The sequence below is a fragment of the Littorina saxatilis genome, linkage group LG14, assembly GCF_037325665.1.
Source record: "Littorina saxatilis isolate snail1 linkage group LG14, US_GU_Lsax_2.0, whole genome shotgun sequence".
NCBI lineage: Eukaryota > Metazoa > Mollusca > Gastropoda > Littorinimorpha > Littorinidae > Littorina > Littorina saxatilis.
This window is the reverse complement of record NC_090258.1, coordinates 34,665,496-34,692,193: the sequence shown is the minus strand read 5'-3', so window position 1 is coordinate 34,692,193 and position 26,698 is coordinate 34,665,496. Positions and strand designations below refer to the sequence as shown.

General features: G+C 41.2%; 1 protein-coding gene across 1 annotated transcript in view; it reads left to right on the top strand.

Moving 5' to 3' along the window:
- The first annotated feature begins 2,701 nt into the window (after window positions 1–2,701).
- Window positions 2,702–26,698, top strand: part of LOC138946589 (uncharacterized) — a 49,912-nt gene continuing 25,915 nt past the window's right edge. The window contains exons 1-7 of the mRNA XM_070318035.1: window positions 2,702–2,840; window positions 13,852–14,031; window positions 16,081–16,158; window positions 16,570–16,865; window positions 20,246–20,370; window positions 23,764–23,890; window positions 25,774–25,959. Of these exons, the coding sequence (XP_070174136.1) occupies window positions 2,702–2,840; window positions 13,852–14,031; window positions 16,081–16,158; window positions 16,570–16,865; window positions 20,246–20,370; window positions 23,764–23,890; window positions 25,774–25,959 (1,131 nt within the window). The remainder of the gene's footprint in view (window positions 2,841–13,851; window positions 14,032–16,080; window positions 16,159–16,569; window positions 16,866–20,245; window positions 20,371–23,763; window positions 23,891–25,773; window positions 25,960–26,698) is intronic.

The window sequence follows — 26,698 nt, the reverse complement described above, 5'->3', positions numbered from 1 at the left end:
CTGCCCCTCAGGACAATCCCAAAGAAACCCCACGTGGTTCTTTCCTATTCATCCTACCATAACGACCACCTGCCCCTCAGGACAATCCCAAAGAAACCCCACGTGGTTCTTTCCTATTCATCCTACCATAACGACCACCTGCCCCTCAGGACAATCCCAAAGAAACCCCACGTGGTTCTTTCCTATTCATCCTACCATAACGACCACCTGCCCCTCAGGACAATCCCAAAGAAACCCCACGTGGTTCTTTCCTATTCATCCTACCATAACGACCACCTGCCCCTCAGGACAATCCCAAAGAAACCCCACGTGGTTCTTTCCTATTCATCCTACCATAACGACCCCCTGTCTATAGGGACCACGTCTGGTTGGTGTCTTGGGTGGTTTCTACGGACAGGTTCCACTGTATTTGCGTAAAGGTAATTGATTGAGACCCCTGGGTATGCAAATGTGAAAAAAAGAAGAGAAGAAATAAAAATAAAAAACCAAACTTTACAAGATCTGGTTCTTTTCTCCCTCTCGTTTGCCTTGTTCAAAACCGGTGCGTGCAATCCAATCTTGCTCAGTTTGGTTCCTGTGTTGTGGATATTTACGTTCCTTTGCTTAAAAGATCTCTCTTTTTGCAACAGCATTAAAACAAATAAAAAAGTGTCTTCCGTGATGTTTCCCCTTTTCAACCCTGTGCACTCACATATTCGACGATGGCAAGGAAACTCAAATAACCAAACAAGAGCATTGATCTTTAATTCAAACAATACAGAAACAGTGTCGGCTTTTTCTTATTTTGGCAGAAGCCTTCGCGAGGATGTGCAAATAGAAGAAGATGAAGAAGAAAAAAAAGAAAAAGAAGGAAAGCAAAAGACTATAAAGAGAGAGAGAGAGAGAGAGAGAGAGAGAGAGAGAGAGAGAGAGAGAGAGAGAGAGAGAGAGAGAGAGAGAGAGAGAAACTACAAAGAAAGAAGTTACTTTCACAGAAGTACATTTATTCAAGGGGAATGAATATGACATTGTGACCATGCACCAACAATAAGTACTACTTCAATTTTAAAGAAAAGATGATAAAAGGGTTGGTTATAAAGACCTATTGTGATCATCCCATTTCCTAAAAAAACACATACAGACCCGCACACACACACACACACCCACACACCCACACACACCCACACCCACACACACAAACACACACACAAGCGCGCGCGAGCGCGCCAACCCATGACATAGTTTAAGTCAGGAAACTGACGTAGTTAACAAGTTTTTAATAACACATTTTTGTTCTTCCGGGACACAACGATCATTCACACATGTACATAGCAGCCTTCCTTCAACATCTCTATTTTTGATTGAATGGAACATCCGACCTTCATTTTTCAATCAATCAATCAATATGAGGCTTATATCGCGCGTATTCCGTGGGTACAGTTCTAAGCGCAGGGATTTTTATTTTTTCATTTTATTTTTTATTTTTTATGCAATTTATATCGCGCACATATTCAAGGCGCAGGGATTTATTTATGCCGTGTGAGATGGAATTTTTTTACACAATACATCACGCATTCACATCGGCCAGCAGATCGCAGCCATTTCGGCGCATATCCTACTTTTCACGGCCTATTATTCCAAGTCACACGGGTATTTTGGTGGACATTTTTATCTATGCCTATACAATTTTGCCAGGAAAGACCCTTTTGTCAATCGTGGGATCTTTAACGTGCACACCCCAATGTAGTGTACACGAAGGGACCTCGGTTTTTCGTCTCATCCGAAAGACTAGCACTTGAACCCACCACCTAGGTTAGGAAAGGGGGGGGAGAAAATTGCTAACGCCCTGACCCAGGGTCGAACTCGCAACCTCTCGCTTCCGAGCGCAAGTGCGTTACCACTCGGCCACCCAGTCCTCATTGTTCCCTGCGATGAGTTCTGTGCCTGAAACAAAAAGTCTTGGTCCGTTTCGAGACGCGGCTTGTAGAAGAAGAAGGCACATTAGGATGAAAGTCGCTTGTTTATTTCAATGCTTGTTATTCTCTCGGGTGCCAGGAGATTAGTTCCGCATACCTCTTGCTTACTCTATTACGCATGTCGTCATTATTAGAGCGCTTACTTCTCTTTGTTTCTCATAAATCCCTGGCACTGTGATAGTTCTGTGGCGACGACTGTAAAGGCTGTCCTCAGAAATCCCTGGCACTGTGATAGTTCTGTGGCGACGACTGTAAAGGCTGTCCTCAGAAATCCCTGGCACTGTGATAGTTCTGTGGCGACGACTGTAAAGGCTGTCCTCAGAAATCCCTGGCACTGTGATAATTCTGTGGCGACGACTGTAAAGGCTGTCCTCAGAAATCCCTGGCACTGTGATAGTTCTGTGGCGACGACTGTAAAGGCTGTCCTCAGAAATCCCTGGCACTGTGATAGTTCCGTGGCGACGACTGTAAAGGCTGTCCTCAGAAATCCCTGGCACTGTGATAGTTCCGTGGCGACGACTGTAAAGGCTGTCCTCAGAAATCCCTGGCACTCTGATAGTTCTGTGGCGACGACTGTAAAGGCTGTCCTCAATTGAGCCCGAAGTCGACTTCGCTAAGACTTTGCGACATCTTTTATTACCGAAAAGTCAGTGCAGCCAGCTTCGAGAAGTAGACTTCGCGAAGTAAACTTTGCCAAAATAATTCTAGGCTTTTGTCTAACATCAACGTTGTGTTTATCGTTCCAGATGGCGTGTGATAGCAGGGCAAGCAATACCAGAACCAGCACCAGCACAATGCAGACGATAGCAGTGTCCTTGGTGTGGTTGTCGTTGTTGTTGACGCCGGCTTCCCCAGCACCATCAGAAGTGGCCACACAACAAAGAGGTATGTTTTGTTTTTATTTTCGCACGTTAACATTAAAAAGTACACACACATGTCCTTTTTGTATTTTGTTTATGGCAGTCTTCCCTCCTATTTCAAGTCTTAGTTTTCTATATTTTAGAAAATGTAAAACATGTTCAGTTAAAATTATCGAGAGCTAAAATATGTATTCAATTTCAATTTTTCTGATATGTTGAACTATTTTTTTTTTCTCTTTCTTTTTAGTTTCTTCCAGAAAGCGAAACAGTAATCAAAGTGTCAATTAGGCATTCTTCCTTTTGTTTTTCTTTTCGTTTACCCAAGCTCTTCTTTCTCTTCAGTTGCTACTTTTCTCGTGATTTAAAGATTTAAACTCAATAAATCAAAAACAGGACATTTGATTTGGTTCGTCAAACAGACCGGCCTCCGAAGGAAGCTGGCCAATAATATATTACCTGTGGTTAAAGGCACACTACTTCCCGTGTAATCGATTCGGCAGACCATCTCACATCTGGCCAGGCTTTACACGAAAATCCCTCCACTTGGACGCATACAAAACAACAACATCATAACTGCTACATGTGTAGAGTAGGAGTATTTTTGATGAATTGATTTTTTTAAAAGGAGCTGGTGGCTTTAAGAAATTAATTCGTAAAAAAATCCAATTCTGCTGAGAATGAATTGGGGCAACTGATTTTTGATATATGTCCAAGTGGAGGGATGTTCCTATCCCATGTACACGCCTGGCCAGATCTGAGATGGTCAGCCGAATCGTTAACATGGGAAGGTGTGTGCCTTTAAGAGATACACTTCCAAAGACCAGATACGTGTTTTGGCTGCCTTCACTTGGTAGAATAATTTCGGCTGACAAAGCAGTCAGCCAAATACACAGTAAACGTTTTCTGTTCAAGGACAAAAGCCCATCAGAGTTTAATTTTTCCATTGTTTAATTCTTACTTGAAAAGATGAGGCAATTGAAATGGAATCACGCAAGTCATTTCTGAAACACACGTAGTATACAGTGGAACCCCCTTTTTAAGACCTCCACAAATCTGAGAAAAACAGGTCTTAAAAAGGAGGGAGTCTTAAAATGGGGGTACATTTACACAGGTTATGAAGAACAAATCTGAGAAAACAGGGTCTTAAATCGGACGGTCTTAAAATGGGGGTTCAACTGTAGTGATAACTAACAAAGGTCGGAGTGTATATCATCCAGTACAATATCACCAGAATAATACCTTCTCTCGTTTTACGGCCAGGAAATGGCATACCATTCAAGTATGCTCTTGCCCTTTGTGGGCAAAAGCGTTTTTCATACTAGGGAAAATAAACTTGTGTATCTATCCCTGGAAGTCTGTTTCGAAGTTACCGCAAAAAGTTGAACACTCAATCGTCAGACTCGCAAATTTTGCTTTAGGTTTGAGTTAGCCTACTTTTTCATGCAACTCGTGTTGGAAGATAAAAGTGCATCACCGCGTTGGTCGCAATGACGAACTAAAGATATCATAACAGCGTCATCACTACGCAGTCAAAGCGAGATTCAACATTCCTGTTTAAAAAAGAAGTTCACTAAGGCATATCGCAGAAAAAGTATCACAGATTGAAAACAGGAAGAACCTTCCAAAGGAAGCGCAAAAAATCGTTGATGAAAATAGGCAACTACCCTAACTGCGCCGGTCGTGCAAATAGTGAGAGGGACGGGATGAAGGGCTTGTAAAGAGTTGGAGGGGAAGGGATGGGGTGAGAGAGAGAGGGAGATGTGATGAATCAGTGGTCTCATTTCGATGTCTCAACATTTCACTCGTCTGATAAAACAGCAAGAAGAGCTCAAAGTATCGACAGCAAATAAGAGGACAAGAGAAAAACCAACCCTCTTGCAAGGAAAACACTTACGGAAGAACAAAATCGAAGACGGAGAAGGAAGACAAAACACGGAAGCTACAGACAGACGCACCCTTTTTTGCCTCCCCTTTTGCCCTTTCACAACCTGCCTTACTTCCCCTTGCTCCCTCGCCGGTGAACGCCACCGCCGGATTTGTCCACAATTAACCACCTGTTTACCTCCCTTGTCACCAATCTTCTGTTTTGGAGGAGGGTGCGGTGTATTGAAAGGTAAAACATCGTCTGTTTAATCAGTCACCATTGTCGCCGCAGTGTGCTGTTTTGGGCACAAGATCGGTTGTGTCCAGTTGGTAGAGTGGACACTGTGACGTCATAGGGTCAACGTCTTGGTGCAAGCTTCTTGATTCTCTGCTATGCGTATGTGATTAAGGAGTGTTTGTGTGCCAGCTACAGTGAGAGTGAGGCAGAGAGTGTCTGTGTGCCAGCTACAGTGAGAGTGAGGCAGAGAGTGTCTGTGTGCCAGCTACAGTGAGAGTGAGGCAGAGAGTGTCTGTGCCTGAACGCGAGTAAGGAAGTGTTGTTGTTGCAGGTCTGACAACAAGAAAAGCACTGACTGTGTGTGATTGAGGAGAGGAAACATGGCAAAATGTGTCTGAAAGTGTGAAATGCGTTTGTTTTAGGCCAAAGAAGGAAGTGTGTGCATGGAGCGTAAATGATAAAATGGGCTGAAAATGAGAAATGTGTCATAGACTGGCTCTATCATTGTGTGTGTGTGTGTGTGTGTGTTCCGTGTGTGTGTGTGTGTGTCCCGTGTGTGTGTGTGTGTGTGTGTGTGCATGTGTGTGTGTGTGTGTGTCGTGTGTGTGTGTGTGTGTGCAGTGTGTGTGTGTGTGTGTGTGTGTGTGTGTGCGTGTGTGTGTGTGTGTGTGTGTGTGTGTGTGTGTGTGTGCAGGCGTTCCGTGTGTGTGTGCATGCGTCCCGTGTGTGTAAGAGTGTGTGTGTGTGTGTGTGTGTATGTGTTTATACGTGTGTGTTCTTTGTTTCCCCATTCGAAACAACGTGAGCTGATTCGGTTTTTAGCCAAAAGCCGACGAGACATAAACAGCGGGCAGCCAGGTGTTAGTCTAGCCTTGTTCATACTAAAACTTGTTCTTTTTATTTGCGTTTTATTGAGCGTTACGAGTCACATACTTCTGGCGTCTAACTTCTTTCTGCTCAAGACATTGCTCAGCAAACAATTGCCATCTCTTGAGGTTTTGTTGGATTTTAAAAAGTGAGATTTCTGTCGAGGCAACACAATTTGATTGCTATGGGATCCGTACCGGCACTTGCTTCCTGTTCAACATGAACATGATACATTTCATAATTTTATTTGTGTCTTGCCCCGCAAGTTGAAAGTATGCGGAGGTTTAAAAACGGGATCATCCCGGAAATAGGTGAAAATCGACATGATTTCGATCTTCGTCCTTTATCTTGCAGGAGGGTAACAGACTGACGTTTTATGTCTCTGCCTCTGTTTATTGCTGTTTGTCACCTTTTGAAGCTTACAGGAAACAGATTCACAGAAAAAATACAGGAGAGGATAGCTCGGTTCCATTACAGATGTGTTAGTATCATGAACTCTGATCAGTTCGTGGATTGTCTATCTTCCTCTGAGCGCCGCGTACACACTGCCTGATTTGATTGCTGATGTAACATTTTAAACATCTTTCGAACTGAAACCTGAGCAAAACATAAATTTAAAACGAAGGAAATGAATTTAAATAAAGGTAAACTAACTCTATATAGATTGAATTAAAGTAACATAAAGCAGATAAGGTGAAGTGCAGTAGAAGCATTTTAGTAAAGGAAATTTCTAACGTGTCATCTTGACTCTAGACTACTTTTACAGTACTGTTTTGTTGGATTTTTAGAAAGTCAGATTTCTGTCAAGGCAACACCAAACGTAAATCGGAATAAGCAAACGTAAATCGGGAAATTATCATTGTGTGCACTCAATCATGCATGTGATGACAAAACCAGTTAATATTGATCAGTGTTTGCCTTATTGGTAATCCTGCTATCTGTTATGGAAATAACGAAGTAAAATATTTATGATTTAACATGATTATCAAAGGAACGTTCAAAAGATACTAAAATAAATATGTTAACGAACTTCTAATTCCTGTGCTGAGGACCTTTTAATTATATATGAAAATGTTGTTTCTCTTTCTCGCAAATTGTATTTCCTTGAAAAAACACTCGTAGGGCTCTCGATTGATACACATGAATCGCAACGCCAAGCAGTTCTCTATGAGACTTTTGTGCATGTCCTTTTAAGAAAAGGGCCTCAGCATCTCAAGAAAAGCCTTAGAATGTTTTAATTCATATTCATAAGTCAATCAGTCGCTGCACTTGCTTTTACGAAGATGAACACTAGGTAGAGTCAAGTTGGTGGCCATGCCTTCACTACTAAAGTGGGGGACTGTTCCCTGCAATTTGATATTCTCACTGAGCGTCAGCAGGAAAAGGTTATGCTCCATATGACGTTCAATGACGTCATTGGTTATGTTGTCTTTTGTTTTTTGGCTATGTTGTCCTTGTCTTTGGTTATGTTGTCCTTGTCTTTATCTTACAGAAAATAACGTTTACATCGTCTTCACAGACTCCCAACACGGTAAACGTTGCAAATATGTCTAAAGCCGGCAAGGATTTGAAGAGAGAGAGAGAGAGAGAGAGAGAGAGAGAGAGAGAGAGAGAGAGAGGGAGAGAGAGAGAGAGAGAGAGAGAGAGAGAGAGAGAGAGAGAGAGAGAGAGAGAGAGAGAGAGAGAGAGAGAGTGTGTGAGAGGGAAAAAAAAGAAACTAACATTTGCATTTTTTTTTAAACAAAAGTAATGAACATTATCTTTCTTTGTACTTGAGACCGTGTTTTTTTTCCCTCCGATTATTTTTCAAATGAATCTTTGTGAATGGTTTTCTTGAACTGACTGTTCAAAAAGTCAAGAATTATGCAAACATGTCAAAGTGCAAACAGCAAGCAGATCTAGACAAACATGATTTGCACTCAACGGTCAACTCTCAGAGCGTGCTATGATATGAATGCTTTTGTACCTGGTTACCTCACTGATTCACACACCCCCCCACCTCAACCCCCCTCCCGCTCCGCCTTCATCTCACGGCCCCCACCCCCATCACATCCTTGCTATATTTTTCACATCCACCACCTCCCCCCTCCCCAATCTTCCTCACATCCTTGTTGTCGCCCCCCCCCCCCCCACCCGTCCCGTCGTTGCTCTATCGTTCACCCCCGTTCCCTGTCCATCTCTGTTTACACCCCCCACACTCCAATCCCCTTTCCCGACATGATAAATACACTCTCGGCCCGCTAGAGACAAAAGGGGAATTATTGACCACAACAGGAGGATCAAGTTAGCCATCTGCAACCTTCTTGTGTCCACCACGCATCACTTGTGTGTCATCCGCTGCACTACAACAAACTGACATCTTTTGCCTTTTCGGGCAGGTGTTAGGAATAAGAAGGAACTGACAAAGAAAAGAAATAGAAAAGGAGGAAGAAGAATAACAAGAAGAAACAAGTCGCGTAAGGCGAAAATACAATATTTAGTCAAGTAGCTGTCGAACTCACAGAATGAAACTGAACGCAACGCAACGCAGAAAGACCGTATACTCGTAGCATCGTCACTCCACCGTGCCTGTGGAATTGACAAGAAGAGCGAGGTATTCGTTGCGCTAAGAAGGATAGCACGCTTTTCTGTACCTCTCTTCGTTTTAACTTTCTGAGCGTGTTTTTAATCCAAACATATCATATCTATATATTTTTGGAATCAGGAACCGACAAGGAATAAGATGAAAGTGTTTTTAAATTGATTTCGAAAAAAAAATTTTGATAATAATTTTTATATATTTAATTTTCAGAGCTTGTTTTTAATCCGAATATAACATATTTATATGTTTTTGGAATCAGCAAATGATGGAGAATAAGATAAACGTACATTTGGATCGTTTTATAAATTTTTATTTTTTTTTACAATTTTCAGATATTTAATGACCAAAGTCATTAATTAATTTTTAAGCCACCAAGCTGAAATGCAATACCGAAGTCCGGGCTTCGTCGAAGATTACTTGACCAAAATTTCAACCAATTTGGTTGAAAAATGAGGGCGTGACAGTGCCGCCTCAACTTTCACGAAAAGCCGGATATGACGTCATCAAAGACATTTATCAAAAAAATGAAAAAAACGTTCGGGGATTTCATACCCAGGAACTCTCATGTCAAATTTCATAAAGATCGGTCCAGTAGTTTAGTCTGAATCGCTCTACACACACACACACACACACGCACGCACACACGCACATACACCACGACCCTCGTTTCGATTCCCCCTCGATGTTAAAATATTTAGTCAAAACTTGACTAAATATAAAAAGAACAAAAAGAAGAAGATGTAGAAGGGAGATTTCCAGTTTAAATTTTTGTAATGCACTTCGGGCACCGTCAGCGGACATGTAAATCCAACTTCAACATTATTTTAACAAGAACATTTAAGCTCTCCTTGAAAGGGAAAAAAATATAAAACACACTTCTTTTGGTTTACAAGCAAACATGCAAAACTTAAATCGGGAAATTCTACTTGCATGTTTAAGCTGCTGGTGTTTAACTTTAAATCTTCCTGAGAAAACGATTCATGAATAGATAAATAAAAAGTTTTCTTCTTTAACCTTCGAATCCGTTAAGCCTAATCTCATTGGCTATGTTTTCTGCCACAACTATTTAAGTTAATCAAAACATAGGGGAAGGGCTCCTAATAATTATGGACCGGCTCCTAATATGGACCCCCCCCCCCTGTTCTGACAAACTAACGGCGCTAGAGCGCTCAAAACAATTTCATTGGCTGTATTCACCCTCTCTGGATAACTTGCACATGTCAAAACAGTTGCAGAATCATAAACCTCAAAACCGTTAGGTTTTTTCTCTTTTTTTTCACTTTTGGCAGGGTTCACTCTAAATTTGACGCCTAAAACGGACTTGTTTCTGTCCACAGCCAAAGCTTTTATCACACACAAATTACTACATATGACAGCTAAGACCGTATTTGTAAAATTTTAGTAGTGTTGACCCCGAGTTTCTACTGCAAATAGAAAATAATTGCAAAATCTCAAAGTATGTGTGAGTCCCCTAATATGGACCACCTTCAACAAATCGAAGAAAATAAAAGCCAAAGGCTGTTTTCATTAATTCATTAAGAAGCTTGCTGGAAATAACCGATAACTAGCCCTCGAGATTTAAAAAAAATATAACAAATAGTCTTCTTTTCGTGGAAGTTGATAATTTCACTTCTTTTCACTCTGTTTTTGATATGCTTCTTTAGTTTCCTGGTGTGCTTCAAATAATGCTCTCATCAACCTGAAAAAGATAAATCTAAATCATAAATCTAAAGCATATTTTAATTAGTCTGACTTGCCCACCAAGTTGTATCATGTTATTTTGAAGTATAGGGGGCTGTTTACAGTGATTTGAGAAGGCCGCTTCACTGGTCCATATTAGGCGCCCAGGCTCCTAATATGGACCATTTGTAGTTTTTTCTGTATTTAATTTTTGCTGAATATCGATCAAAGCTATTACACTGTAATTAGGCCTAACGGTTCACCTAAGAGAGAAGGACTACCAAACACAAAATGAAACTTCTCTGCAAGAAAACAGCCTAGTTATCAGCATGAAACAAAAAGTGGTCCATATTAGGAGCCCTTCCCCTACATAGGACATTTCACGAAGAAATAAAAGGTCTAATAGTAACTCCCACGTTGGAACAGTTCATACAAAAAATGTGGATGGTGTTTTCCACTCAGTTGATTCGATCTGGAGTCGTCTGCTGTTCTTCTTCCGAGTTTGAGCTTTATTTGAACAAATCTGGAACAACAGACATAACTTTTTCCAAACCATGACCATGAGAAGATAAAACGTCAGACCTCTATAATATTGCGTCACAAGTTGGGATTTCTATATTTGAACTTCAAAATATTCGGGAGTCACATAGCATGCCTGCACATTGTAAAGGAAAGGGGGGGGGGGGGAGAGGCAGGCACATAATTAGGGAGCTGAGGGAGAGAGAGAGTGTCAGAAAGAGAGAGAGACAGAGACCGAGACAGAGACAGAGCGAGACAGAGAGAGCACACAGGTTAAATCTTCGGTGCAAATGCCTTAACGAAGTCTTCCTAAGCCCGTGAAGAAGGACAAGTTTAACTTAGACAGAGCACTCAAATCCCAGAACCAAGATCGAATGGCAACAACACTGCCAAGTAAACTCTCTTCTCTCTCTCTCCCCCTCTCTCTCTCCGCACAAACATCTTCATCAATACACGGAAGACAACGCGCAAAACCAGCGAGGAACTCTCGTTTGCGGGAAGGTACGGAAATCGCGCTGTGCGGAAGTGCTTTGGAATCCTGGGAAAGACGCGATATTTGCACGTTCGCTTGGAGACCCGGATCAACAATTCATCAATACTTTCCTTTTTCCGTGCAATGTTCCTGCGTCAGATTTGTAAAGTTTGAGATCGGCTTTGCTAGGGCTGTCGTCATATTGTGGTGTATTGTAGCCCTCGTATTTCTTGAATTCTGGAATTTTTCATTCTGAATGTTGAGCAGTGCGAGTGTTTGGTCAGCTTTGAATATGCGCGTGCCGAGTGGGAGTATTTTGTTGATTCTCTTTTCACTGTGTTATTGTCCTTGCAGTCTGAAGTGCCTGACTTCAGCGAGTACATTTGAAACATCGGTTGAATCTTTATTCAGTGCATGTTTGGAAGTGGCTGTGTTTGATTTTTCTCTTTGACATAGTTCAGTTACAAATGCGATGAATTTGTTTCTGAATCAGTGGGCCTGGAAAAAATTAAGACAGCAAACTTGTGGCGACAATGACGCAAAAGACGGGCAAAATGTTCGAAGCATCTAGCCACACACGCAAACGCAAGCACACTTTCACACGGGAGCGAAAAAGAAGCAAGTACACAAACAGTCAAGCAGACGCAGGCGCAAACGAACAAACAGTCAACCATGCAAACGCCTTCGCGGGAAAGATTCCCATACTTGGACACTGCGTGAGTGGGCGCCAAGACTCTCAAGACATGCATTTAAATGCACAGAAGAAATAATACAAGAGAAACAACACATAAAGTGCTACGTTGTCGCATCGACACGAGAAGGTCTTCCAGACGCGCTCTTATTTTGATTCCTTCGTCATTTTAGATATGTATTGACGTGATGAAGTTTCATACTGCAAATACAGACAGAAAAGGGGTATGATCGTTATCAACTTTGATACTCTTTCATTATACACCTGCCTAATCAAATTTTTGTTTATATAGAAGTATGCGTCAGCTTTTAAATTTGTTTCTTTTTGGAAATGTCTATACATGCTCAACATGGGAGCACTGCCACACTTCAGGTGTCCAGTAGTGACCCCCCCCCCTTTTGAACATACGCACATGTTTTTACCTGTCAAGATATGCACATAGCCATTCTGCTTCAAATGTACTAACGGTCTTAATTTGTCATTCCTTGCTCCTGACCCCTTCCCTTCAAGACATGGACACAATGTTTCCTTTCATCAAGACTTTTGTTTTATTTGTACCATCACGCGCATGGTGTTTTTTCTCTGACCACACGAATATGATACAGTGGAACCTTCCCTGGAGACCACCTGTCTATAAAGACCATCTGCCCATTACGACCACCCGAAAGGATCCCAAACGGTTATTACGACTATATAAATCACCTGCCTATAAAGACCACCTGTCTAAAGAGACCACCTTTGCTCAGTCCCTTGGGTGGTCTCTTTAGACAGGTTCGACTGTAATTCACTTTGAAGAGCACAGTGATTCTTATTAAAGGTACACTTCTCAAGAAAACAGTTTGGATCACCTTCTGAGATCTGTTTTTACATAGGATAAGACCATTTTCCCACTTTGTTACAAATTAATTAAAAAAACAACTGGATTTTGCCTGTATGAACAGGGGATTTTGTGAGGTATTAATTTCGTAACAGCCACTAGTCTGATTTAATTTCATTATTCTCAATCCAGCCATCTAATAATTTCAAATTTTGAGAAAGAAACAACATTTTGTTGTCTTGAAATGAGTGTTGAAGTTGCCTTATTTTAAAACAACATAGAACGTCTTGAGGTTGCCTCGGCGCATATAGTAGGAAATAGTCCTTGAATAGGTCATCGATACGATCTGCATGGCAAACAGCCATATCTCAACTAGACGCTTAAAAATATCAGCTTGTGCCAGCAATTCTTCTGCCTACACTTCTATTTGTCGTCCATATCATCTGAGATTGTGGCTGATTTGTCCGCTATAAAACACATATCGCAATACAAACGGATGTGATGCGACATCAACAAGCCACAATACCAGTAGACATATTTCTGCCATCCCCATATCTCCGTGCTGTTTTTTTCCTGTGACAGAACCGCGATACAAAACGACTTTGTGGCAAAACTAAACAAGACACAGTACCATAAAAACAGACATTTTCTGCCAAACGTCGAACACACATTGTGCCTTGTTTGCCTGCTACAGAACCAGGGTACAAACGGCTGTATGGCAACAATATACTATCCGCAGCCACATAATTATATACATTTTCTGCCAACATAATGTATAGAACAGTGTGCCTTGTTTGCCTGTTACATAACCGCGGTACGAAATTTTGTATTGAAGCACCAACTAGTCACAACACCACAAGAACAATTAAAACATTTTCTGTCAAACATTCACCAGATATTGTGGTTTATTTGACTGTTACCGCGGTACAAACGCCAATGCGGCAACACCGACTAGTCACAACACCGCAAGAACAATATATATTTCCTGGAAACAGTCAAACATTGTAACATTGAACCTTGTTTTTCTATTACAGAACCGCGATACAAACGCAAATGTGGCTACACTAAACTAGCGACAGTACCACAAAAACCACAGACGTTTTGTTCCCACAATCCATCGAAACCTTTGCCTGTGTTTTCTTTGCAGAACCGTGATACAAACGGGTGTGTTACTACACCAACTACTCTCAATAGCACACATAGACATTTTCTGTCCACCACCGTTTGCCTGTATTGATCACAAAAACACACAAAACTTAGACATTTTCTGCCAACAATCCATCTAACATTGTGTCAATGTTGTTACAGAGCCGCGGTACAAACGAGTGTGTTACTACACCAACTGGTCGCAGTACAGGAAGAACGGCGGCCGCTTCCTGCCCTCCAACATCGACCCTTTCCTCTGCACGCACATCATTTTCGCCTTCGCCAAGCTCGACCACAAGGGACAGCTCGCGCCCTACGAGTGGAACGACATCAGTTATCCCTGTGAGTACATTTAATAGAAATAATAATGATAATGAGGATATTTATGTGGCGCAAATCCTACTTTTAAGCGCCTCACGAAAACATGCATAAATAATACATTATGTACACATTTCCATAATTACTATGCTCACTGTGTTCACCCGTTCAGGGATATTTGCCGCCGGCAGTGGGAAAAACAAAGAAACTTATTTTGAAACGTAAAAATCTTTGCTGTCATTTCCGTACATCTACCGATTCCCCCAGCCCTCACGGTGGGGTAAAGTAAGACGCCAACAAGCCTTGGAAACACTTCTAAAACCAACAGCCTTGCAGCTTTGTGTGCAGAGTTGGAATGTTTTGATGAATTCATTTATTAAAAACCACTGTTGGCTTTTTAAGAAATGTAATCAAAAAAACAAATCCCAGCACGCACACACAGCAGCGTGGCCGTTGAGTTTGAGTATGTGTCCAAGTAGCGGTATGACTTTATCTGTGCTGAGTCAAATCGTCGACACGGAAAGGAATGTTTACAGTTCGGAAAACTGCCGAAACTTTCATTGCCATTTCGACAACTTCGCAAAGAAAATGAAACCTAGCAGCATCCCTGCTATGTTGTGAGGTCGGCTGACTAACTGTTGCAGGAAACGACTGAAACGGTCACACATTTCAGTTATACGTGGAATTCCTTGAAGGGTCTGTGTTGGTTAACATAGTTGACAGACAGAGACTAAATTTGAAATAACATTCATTCATGTAGAATCCACCGAAACAGATGGTGAGCTTTGAATGTAAAGTATAAAGCCCTCAACAGTAGTGAATCAGACGTGAAATATTAACGTGTCAGCTGTTAACAAGGAAGGAATAGCCTCTTGTGGACTGGCTTTTGAAGTTGTTCTGTTCCTGGCATTTGTTGTAGAAACACGCCCGGTCGCAAGAACGAACGCGCACACACGCACGCACGCACGCACGCACGCACGCACACACACACACACACACACACACACACACACACACACACACACACACACACACACACATCAAGCACACACAACCACTCGCGTTCACTTAGACAATTTTGCAGGGATTTTTTTCCTGTTCATTTAATTAGCTAGAGCTATGTTATCACAAACAACAACAACAACAACAACAACAACAACAACAACAACAACAACAACAACAACAACAACAACAACACGCAAACCAAAACCAAATCAAGGTTGCTACAGTACTAGTGTCGTGCTAGATTGACGTTTTACGGTGTTTCAATAATACGAACACCTGTATTTCTATCAATCATGCTCTGGACAAACTCCTTTTCCTGGATGTTGGCTGAATGAAATTTAAGATGACGAATGTTTGTCTTCTCTGTTGCATTGCTCTACTTCTTAAAATAATGAGTTTGAGAGTAGACTGAGTGTACTCTATGGAATAAAAAACAAAAACAAACAGAAAGCGTTGTTTTTGAAACGTATAATTGTTGAAAAAATGAAAAAGCTTTTTACTCTCGGGAGTCGTCCTTCTTTTTCTGTGCAGTTGCTGCAAAATCGGAATTGCCACACGATAGCTTAGTCGGCAGGATACATGATTAAGAAGTGAATGTAGATAGAAAATAGTTTACAGCATATCCCTTCCTGCATTTTGTTTAGGTGACACACATCAACGACATTTTACTCTCCTACCCACTAACTCCATGACTAATCAAATTAACCAACCCCTGATCAGAAACCTTTTCTGCTAGCCCTCCTTTCCCTTCCGTTCCCTCTCCTCCACTTAGTAGCTTTTAGATCTGTACCACCAGTTCACCTCTCTCAAGAAAATGAACCTATTGACATTGGGGGCTCTTTGTTGAATAAACTCAACCCTAAGTCCAAGGCTTTTTACTGTAAAACTCACGACTCGTTATAACCTGAAGCGTACCCTGCATTCCTCTATCTTTCATAACTGTAACGACAGTTCACCTCTTTCTAAAACCAGAACTCAAAGCCCTCCTGGCATTTGTTGTATAAACTCGACCCCAAGTCTAAACCTATTTGTAGCCTAAAATTCACCCTGCAGTTCTCTATCTTTCAGACCTGTACCGTCAGTTCACCTCTCTCAAGAAGAACAACCCAAAGCTCAAAGCTTCTCTGGTATTCAGGGCTCTTTGTCGTACAAACTCAACCCTACGTCCAAACTTTGCTCATGGCTCTTCATCGCCTAAAACTCACTGTGCATTTATCTTCATCTTTCAGACCTGTACCATCAGTTCACCTCCATCAAGAAGAACAACCCAGAGCTCAAAGCCATGGCATCCAGAGCTCTTTGTTTTATAAACTACACCCCAGTCCAAGGCTGTTTTATTGCAAAACTCTAAAATTCACATTAATTTCAACCGTCTCAAGAAGAAACCCCCAGAACTCAAAGCCATCCTGACCGGTGTTTTTTTTGTATTTATATTTTATATCATTACACTCTTTCTCTTTCTACATGGTTTTTTTCGCCCACCACACTCCGTACTCTTGTTAAACGGCTAGATGTTTTACAGCCTAAACTTGACCTGCATTTCTCCTCATCTTTCAGACGTGTACCGGCAGTTCACGAACCTGAAGAAGAAGAACCCGGAGCTGAAAGCTCTCCTGGCTGTGGGGGGCTGGACGCTAGGCTCCGCCCCCTTCACCAGCATGGTCAAGACCAAGGAGGGGCGGCAACGCTTCATTGACCACTCCGTGACGTATCTCAGGACTCACGGCTTCGACGGCCTTGACCTTGACTGGGAGTACCCGGCCAACCGCGGCTCCCCGATTGAAGACAAGGACAACTTCTCTGTGTTGCTCAAGGTTGGTGTGAAGATAGATGTCGGTGGTTTGGAGGTTTTGGTCTGTTATGAAGGGAACCTTTGAAGAGGAGACCTGTGGTTTATGCTGGTTTTGCTTGTTTGGATAAAAGTACAGACAACTATCTTCCACAATTTCTCAGTGACACTGACATTTTAACAGGATCTTACTTTCAGTTTGACACTATCAACCCAAAAAGGTACGAGAAAGTAGTGTAAGTTATTTAATTTCTAATGGCAAAAGCTAGAGCTCTGTACATATCTCAATGCCTCAAAACGATACATACGTTACTGTCGACTCGGTAGGGTGATGTAAGTCATACAAAATTCTCATTGACGCATACGGCGGACAGTGTAAAGAATGAACTACGGAACATTGAAGGACATGGAGGCAAACATTTTTGGCTATCAAAAAACACAAATTATGTCGATGAGTTTTGGGATGTGACCTGTGTCGCGGTTACGTAAGCAAACTTTAAAGGGATATTGCAAACATAGTGCGTACGTTTATAAACTTGCATTTGGGATTTTAAGTTTCCAACACCTTGTACACGATGAACACGCGAGTCTGCTGTTAATTCACAGATCCTACTTTGTTGTCAAAAAAGTAGTTGCGTTCTTTTGAATTATACATACGTCACGTATTGTTTATAAGAAAGTAATTCAGAAGCCGAGCAATCTATGCCTACAGCAGGATGCACCTCATTGCTGAGAATGGGTGTCAGACCGCTGTTTCAACGACTACATAAACCAGATTGGTCTTGGATGATGTTCAAGCGGAAGTAGATCATTAAACATAAAACTGGCCTTTCTGAAAATAACAAATGGATACCTGAGCTTTCAATGGTTACTTTTTACGTGAACATTACTTAAAGATGCAGTGCGGGTCACAGCATTGCCGAAGCAACCCTCTGTCTTTTTGTCGCAGATTACGATATAAACAGGCAAAAGCTTTACACAGCTATCTCACGCATGACTACACATTTCCTGTAGTGTTGCCAGCCAAACGAAACTGCATGCGGTTTGTCAGTTCGCATCTCCCGCCAAAATGTCATTTTCATTCCCCGTGATCACGTTCTGAGGCTGAAGGCTGTGTGCCACACTTTTGACGTAACTAGTTCGTGTGACCTGATGTGAGCCTGATCGAGGACCACGCTGTCCTGCCCAGACAATGATGAAAATTAATTCGTAAAAAAATTGCAATTTTCGACTCCTTGCAAGAAGGTCAATGAAACATTTGTTTTCCTAAATGGTTTAGTCTTCATGCCCTTAGCATTTTACTCAATTACAAAATAACTGTTAAGATGCCTAAGCAGAGTAGGGCTGAGAAGCTTGAAATCAAGGCTAAAACACAAATGTGTTTGGGGTGAAAAAAAGCAGTGTTGATCAGGTTTAAGTCTGAATTGATAGCCACCAGGACAACTAGAAAGTGTTGTAAATAATGCAAACGTTAATGCAAATACAAATGCAAATGTTTACGCGCTGGACAAGTAGAAGATCCAACGTAGGCACCGACAGAAAAACACACACAAACAAGAGCCTTGCGTACGTGGCAATACCGAAAAGTCTTCAGAACTAGTTCAGAGTTTTACTCCACCTCCATCCAGTTAGACTTAGCGGACTGTGGTAGACTATTTGTGACCCACTCCCACAAAAGGATAACAAAGTATCATTTTTGACATTTCGACTTTTTGGTATCCCTTGAAAGTGAAGATAACCAGCTTTCAGATGGTCTTTACTACAAGTGTCTATTATTTAGCATTGATGAGATATAGCGATTTAAAGGTTGCTCAAACTCAAGCGGCCATTTTGAGAAAAGCAGGTGTGAAGGTCACAGGAGTAAATTTGCAAAAAATCCCTAGCAACAGGTTTTAGTTTAACTTCTAAAGCTTAAAGTGACTGATAATGATTACATGTAAACTTTTCTTCAATATGCATCACAAAAAATGAAAATGAAATTCGTTTTAAGTAAAAAAAAGTGAAGAAAGAAACAATTATTTGGGGGTTAAAAGGGTGCTTATTTTGCGTCTGCTGTGCAATAAAACCTCATTTTTATTATATTTGCAAAGCGAATCTGAAATTGATATTTACAGAATAGATATAACACATTTGGAAGAGTGCAGAAATGCAAAAATCTCAAAATCCAAAATGTTGGCCATGGCTCAGGTTTATTGCTGTTATCTCTGTTCGGCCACAGCGACTTTGTTATCCTTTTGTTGGAGCGGGTCACATTTGAGCGTAGAACTGAGGTCCCCCCTAAAACAAAACTAAGAATAAACCAATTGCTCCAAGACTTTAAAGCATCCACATAAAAGCCTTGAGTGACAATGGTAGGCGCATCCTCATAGTTCGTGAGAGTCCCTTACAGTTTAAAAACATTGACCATAGGACAGAACACTCTGATTTTTATTTTATTTTAAAATTTTTTTTTATACGACAAGTTTCACCAGTAGGAGATGAGGGGGAATTAAAGTAAGAATGCGTTGCGGTCAAGGAAGCGCTGCTTCTGCTTGGTAGAATTTTCATAGGTTCATTGGATTATTTGTCGCCTGAAAGAGATGAGAGAGAGATATGAGGCGAATGCGGAAGAAAAACAGTTTTGTGCTCGCGATATCATTTGTGGCCATTTGTGGACTGAGCCTCTGATTGGAGAAACACGAGGTCAAAGTGGACGAAAGTGTTAACAAACTTTACTGTGCTCACTGACTCCCACTTCAAGCTGAATTTTCAAAAGTTCAAATAAGCATCAGTTATAGCACATTATAAATCAAATGAAATGTAATGCAAAACTGTCTTGGAATGCACATAACACACATTTGAAGTATCGTTTTAAAGGGAATAGTAAACTATCTGATCAATGTACACCGGAACAAAAGACAGGGAAGGCGAAGAAATAGCACAGACATGAAAACATTGCAAGGTTAGGGTTCTCCTCTTTGTGTAATGACCGTCCTTCTTCGTGTAATGACCGTCCTTCTTTGTGTAATGACCGTCCTTCTTTGTGTAATGACCGTCCTTCTTTGTGTAATGACCGTCCTTCTTTGCACTTGGCTTTATCATTTTCCTTGTTCGGGGAAGAGACTTGGAATGTTATCGGTTTTTATTTTCCATGAAACAAACATCAACGCTTTTGACAGCGATGTGTTAAGGATCCGTACATACTTAATCCCATAGATAGAAGAACCTGCCTCAATGCTGCTCAACTAAAACAACATTGTGAATGTTCCTATCGTCTCAAGGACAACACGAGAAGCAGGGACAGAAAGGGCCAGAAACTCTTATCGTGCGTTTCTGAGACGAAGAGTCCATTGTTTAACGACACTGGTATTTAATTCCCAAGTCAAATATTATTTGAGTGGCATAACAAATGTTGATTGCTTTTATGTATTGTTGTCTTAATTATCGTGTTATCATTGTTCACAGGAACTCCGCGAAGCTTACGAGGCAGAGTCCGAGAAGACGGGCAAGGCACGTCTGTTGATCGCCGCCGCTGTGGCGGGAGGGGAGAAGATTGTTAAATCAGCCTATGACGTGCCCAAACTCAACAAGTGAGTGTTATTTAGTTCTGGGCTTATTAAGATTGTTCAATTACCCCGAGACGCTGTGGCATAACAGCGTTACTAATGACCCAAATGACTTCATATTCTGTCTGCATTTGACGACATGTGTTGGCACAAATCATCGAAAGTTTGAAGGCAATTTGTTGAAGAGTTTCTGAAATGTAACGTTCTTTGTCTCATTACCCGCTAAAACGGCTTCAAACACCGCCTTTATGTCATCTGAGAGGAATGACACATACACCGTTCAACATGCCATATCGCCATTGTGAGATAAAATATGTGAACAAAACTGTCTGTTTTGTATACTTTGATTGTTCTTTCCAATGACATTCAAAGCTTGTTCCGTTTAAGCTGTTCTGAATTTTTTTGTCGATTTTAACGCGGGAACCGTGCTTTTGTGAATTTATATTTTGGGGGATGTTTGTGTTAAGGTTCCACTGTACAGACACTGCCTAATGTGAAATCAATCTGTTTGTCGCGTATCGTAGGGGAATGGATGGCTTTTCCAGTCATATAACTGGTTTTACAATAAAGGGTATCATCACAAAGATCTGCATTTAAAGGCACAGTGCGCCTCCCGTAAACCATCACAGATACTGTCAGGCTTTTACACACAGTACAAACACCCTTCCATTTGAACGCTCACCAAACGGGAACATCCTAGGTGCCCTACGTAAAGAGCGAGCAATTTTCAAAGAATTAATTTTGCGGATTGTCTCAGAGACAATCGGACCGTGGTGCGTTTTGGCGCTAGACCTAACTTTTAAAATCTAAATAATAAATTGACAGCTTGTTACACAAACATTCTTAAATCATAAAAGAATTCTTTTTTCATCAAGACAAGTACAATTCGAAGTTTTGAAAGTTTGAAAAAAGAAACGCCCGGAAGCAGGGTCACGCAAGGTCGTGGTTCTCGTAGCAGGCGACGGTTTTTGCCTATCGCCAGTTCCTCTGAACAGTCAAAAGCCATCGCGAGAGTTCTTGTGAACCACAGCCGTTTGTTTCGTGCATAGTCAGAGGTACATAATAACGTGCTATTGCAGATAAGCTCACAGCGAGTCGCATTCAAATTACTAACTGACGACTGCATTGTGAAAAAGGAAAACTGGATCACACGGGTTCACGATGGCTCAGGGGTAAGATAAACCACGCACAAATAAATTCTTTGAAAATTGCTCGCTCTTTACGGAGGGCACCTAGGACGTTCTCAAGCGGTGAGCGTTTAAATTAAAGGGTGTTTGTACTGTGTGTAAAAGCCTGACAGTATCTGTGATGGTTTACGGGAGGCTTACTGTGCCTTTAAACTTATCTGCCTAGTTTTATTTATGACGGGTAGTATCGTTTTTCTCCCCCGCAGTCTCTTGTTCCATATCTATTCTAACAGGACCAATATGAAACACTTGATACACCCTTCGTAAACTTAGTGTCAGATTTTTGTGTTGTTATTGTTTTTTGTTTGTTTGTTTGTTTTTGTTTTCATGAGCGTAGAGCCGTTGGAGCCTTCGGTCAGTATAGGAGATACATCAGATAGTGATCCACTTTTTTTAACATAAACGGGATAACACACTCGTTGCTAAAATCCACATCAATAAAGACTAAAGAGTATGATTGTTAAATAATAAATAGTGGAAGATGTCTCTATGCACAGCTTTTCAGAATCCTGTTGAGCCTAACAGCATAGCAATCTAGAGGCAATTCTGTTTTATCAGCCGTATGAATAATACTGTTAGTCTTCGCGATATATTTTGATCGCAAATGCTATAACTTAATTGGGTACCTGCACTTCATTAACTTGCAGTTCATACAGAACATGCAGGGACATTCGTTAACATGTCATAACAAACAGCAGTGTCGTTCTGTAATCAAACACACAGATAAGAAAGACAGTTGCAAGCTTCATAGTTCATAGAGCTCCAGGCGCTGAATTATTATCAGATACAAAATTAGACTTATGCTCTTAGACACGGAACTCAACAATTCGGTGATTAACAACGTTCACAATTAACTGAGCAAAGACTGTGAATTAGAACTATTCACAAACAGTGTCATTGCGTGTTCTTAGGTATCTGAATGTTTACTCTGAGGAGTTCTGAGATTATAGGGACACGGTCAGAGACTTTGCTTCATAACGTTTCACCACAGCGATGTTATACCATGTTACAGTCAACCCGATTAACAAACATTTAAAGAGTAAAGTCAGAACACGGACTCAAAACTTAACGTCACCCCATGTGTGACAGGGGAGGCTACCGCTCCTTTCACAGCAGACTCTGCACCCGAGTTGTTGGCCTTTAAGTCAACACCGGTGGATTGTGGAATTCTGTTTGTGATGGGGTCTGGTGGTTTCCGATTGTCTGTATGTTCATGGAAACTTTCGGGTTTGCATAACAGTTTTTATAGGGCTAAGAAATTGGCCCTAACATTTTCAATCCTGTTTGATTGCACTTCGCCTCCCGAGGTGATCGTAGTGTTTCGGCACTCGGTTACATCTGGCGCTGCGATCAGGATGGGACTCGGCATATGTTCAGGTAATGGCATAATATGACCACTGAAAATGTTCGTGCTGTTCCCATTCTGCGAACTTGGGATGGACAGTGGTCCCCCGGTTCGGAACTTTGGGACGAAGTTCATTCAAACGAGGGCGATTGTGGCAGGGGAGGCTACCGCTCCTTTCACAGCATACTCTGCACCCGAGTTGTTGGCCTTTAAGTCAACACCGGTGGATTGTGGAATTCTGTTTGTGATGGGGTCTGGTGGTTTCCGATTGTCTGTATGTTCATGGAAACTTTCGGGTTTGCATAACAGTTTTTATAGGGCTAAGAAATTGGCCCTAACATTTTCAATCCTGTTTGATTGCACTTCGCCTCCCGAGATGATCGTAGTGTTTTGGCACTCGGTTACACATGCATGTGGGTACCAATGCGTTTTCAGCCCGAAGAGTTATGATATTAAAAGAATTGGTTTAGAAACATTGACTTCGAATATTTTACAACAACCACGTTATCTTATGCATTTAAGAATCTAGACCGTAGAGTAGGATATTCAAAAAGTAGGTTTATAGACATTGATTGTTAACATTTAATGATGTACGATACCGATACATGCACAGCCTGGCTGTGTCACCTAACACGTCATTTTCCACTGATGTGACGAAGTCACAAAGAACAAACTGTTCTCTAAGTTTGTGTTCAGTTCCTCCGTAGTCATGCAGAAGAAATGACGGAATTTTAACGTAACGCCATTATTTGCATTATGACGTTTTGTTGAACTTTTTTGTGATGTCAGAAAGGTCGCTTTGGAAGAGAGGGCCAAGAAGAGACGTCTTGGTCTGCTTCGCTGTCATTTCTCATTGACTACAACAATGTCATATTTTGCTTTTAGGTACCTTGACTTCATCAGCATAATGAGCTACGATCTTCACGGTTCATGGAGCAAGTCTCTGGGTCACAACGCCCCGCTTTTTGGTGGAGACTTCAACGCTGACGAGAAGAAGATCACTCACAGTGTCGTAAGTGCGACGTCACGGTTCATGACATCATTATGACGTTGCTGTGTGTGTGTGTGTGTGTGTGTGTGTGTGTGTGTGTGTGTGTGTGTGTGTGTGTGTGTGTGTGTGTGTGTGTGTGTGTGTGTGTCACTGACTTTTGGGCTTATGCTTGAGACCTATTCATTTATAACAAATGCGAAGTTTGAAATACATTTTGCTTTTTGAAGTTCATATTGAAGGATTGAAGACCTCTTTGTGCTCTTTGCTATGGCCTTCTTGCTAGCTAGAGAACATATTTTCGAAGTATAAATTATAGAAGAAGGGCACCTAATATGGACCGGCTCATAGTATGGACCACTTTCAATTCTGAGAAAATAATATGCAAGAGCGCTTAGAAGTAATGTAATTTGCTCCAGCTACCCTCTCTCTATAACTTGAACATGTCAAAACAGCCGGGGACATACAACCCACAAAACCGTTAGGCTCTTTTTGATTTTCTATATTTGGGCAGCGATTTGACGCTATAAACGGACTAGTTTCTGTCGACTGACCGAGCTGTTTACATGAAAAACATGCCGTGTAAGACGGCTTTAACTGTAGTTATTGAATGTTAGCAATGTTGACCCTGTCTTTTTAGAGCGAAAATCTCAAAGTATGTATGTCTTCATTAATATAGACCAATATCAACAATATGAACAAATGAACAGATAACGACTGGTTGTAGTCAGTAGCGCAGAAGCTTCCTGAGATCAACCCATAACGATTATAATCAACCTATCTGCTTCCCATTCCTTTCTGTTTGTGATTACGTTCTTAAGTTTCATGTATTACTTTGATTAATGATCTCATCTAACTACACGTAAATGTAATTCATATTTTAATTAACTTGACTTGTATACTGAGCTGCATGGTGTTATTTTTAGGTAAAGTTGGCTTTTTACAGTGACTCGTGGTGGCTTCTTCACTGGTCCATATTAGGCGCCGATGCTTCTAATTTTTTTCTGTTTTTAATTTTAGCTCAGTATCTTTCAGAAATAAATCACTCTAACTAGGTCTAACGGTTAACGGAAGAGAGAAGAACCACCAAGCACAACATGAGACCAGAAAATAAGCTAGTTATCAGCATGAAACAAAAAGTAGCCCATATTCGGTGCCCTTCCCCAAACATTTTAAATTGGCAACATTATTTTCAGAGAAAGACACCCTGAAGTATTCAGCTCAGCAAGTTGAATCAGCATGACGTGAAGTGAAGTCAAAGATATCAAATGTGTTGTGTTCGTACTATTCGTGTGCTCTCAGCCATTGATACACCTTGGATCAGTCATCATAATGTTGAACGAAAGGAGGCGTCACTCATCTCGTTTGAATAAAGGAACCCAAATACTTCAAAGTTGCATGCATTCTGTCTCAAAAACCAAACCTGACGCGGTCTTGAAAAAAAGGCTGACGTCACCCCCCCCCCCTCCCACTAGCCTGAACCCCTTCCTGAAGAAAAAAAAAGGTAGAATACACCTGCCGTCTCTTTTCGTAGCAGAGTGATTCTAGTTACAAAGCGGTTTACACCCTATTAGTTCCATTAAAGCTTATGATTCCAACGCATTTAACTATAACATTTCACTTAATATCAGGACTACTTGGTACAGCTGTTATCAGATTTTAGAACCTTCCACAAATGAACCTCTAGCGCGCTCAATGATCTTTTTGCTAAAGGAAGTTTTGAACAAGAAGGCGAAACCTTAAAGACTACGCAACTATCACGTATTCAGAGTAACGAGGGAAAGGGGTGAAAAACACAGAGGTGTTTTCAAGACCAAACCATTACGAGCCCAAACAAAAAATAATCATTTATATCATCATATGTAACTGACCTGGATTATGTTAATGTTATTATTTATCTGTCTCAGGACGACTCTGTACAACTGTGGGTGAAGCTGGGAGCATCCCGAGATAAACTAGTGATGGGCATTCCGTTCTACGGCCGCTCCTTCACCATCTGTGGACCCAAGGACACCAAGCCCGGCCAGAAGAACTGCGGAGTGGGAAAGGCCGCGCCGTTTACACGAGAAAAGGGCTTCGTGTCCTACTATGAGGTAAGATTTCTACTAAAATTACTGTGGGGAACAAATGAACAGCAGGAAACGTTGGTCCGCGCCTTACACACAATAAAACGATTTCGTTTATGTTCTAAAATAAATTAATTTAGGTACAATATTAAAAAGGAGGAAACTTGTATGCAAAAGAAGGGTTTCGTATTGTGAGGTAAAATGTGGTCATTGTCTAGAGTAAACTCACTTTTTGTACAAATGAATAGCAGAAAACTAAGGCATGCACCTCCATGTCCTCTCACAAGAGTAACCTATTTCTTATTGCACAGTAAAGGTCATGTAGAGAGAAGTGGACAGCAGAAACGAAGGTTTCTTCAAAGGTCACCCGAGATGCGAGGAAACGACTTCGTGTCTCAATGTACGATAAAAAAAAACCCACCAAAAAACAGAGACAAAAAAACCCCAGCTACTACCAAGGTTTTGGTAACATTAAAGTTGTTCTTCAGGAGTGAAACAACCTAAAGGCATTCTCTTCTCTTTCTGTTCTACAAACACAAAAGTTACACACGTACTACGAGCATACGCTTAACGCACAAGCTATTCCGATTGTTGTGGACAAAAAACACCCAACTCGTGATGGTCATAATTATTTGCAGTAAAATCATGACTTAGTTTCAACAAAGCTCTTGGTATTCATCTCAGATTTAAATGCACAGAAACTTGCTAAAGCAACATTTTTCAAAATCTAGAAATCATTTAGACAAAAATCCCATTTCCTGTTTCT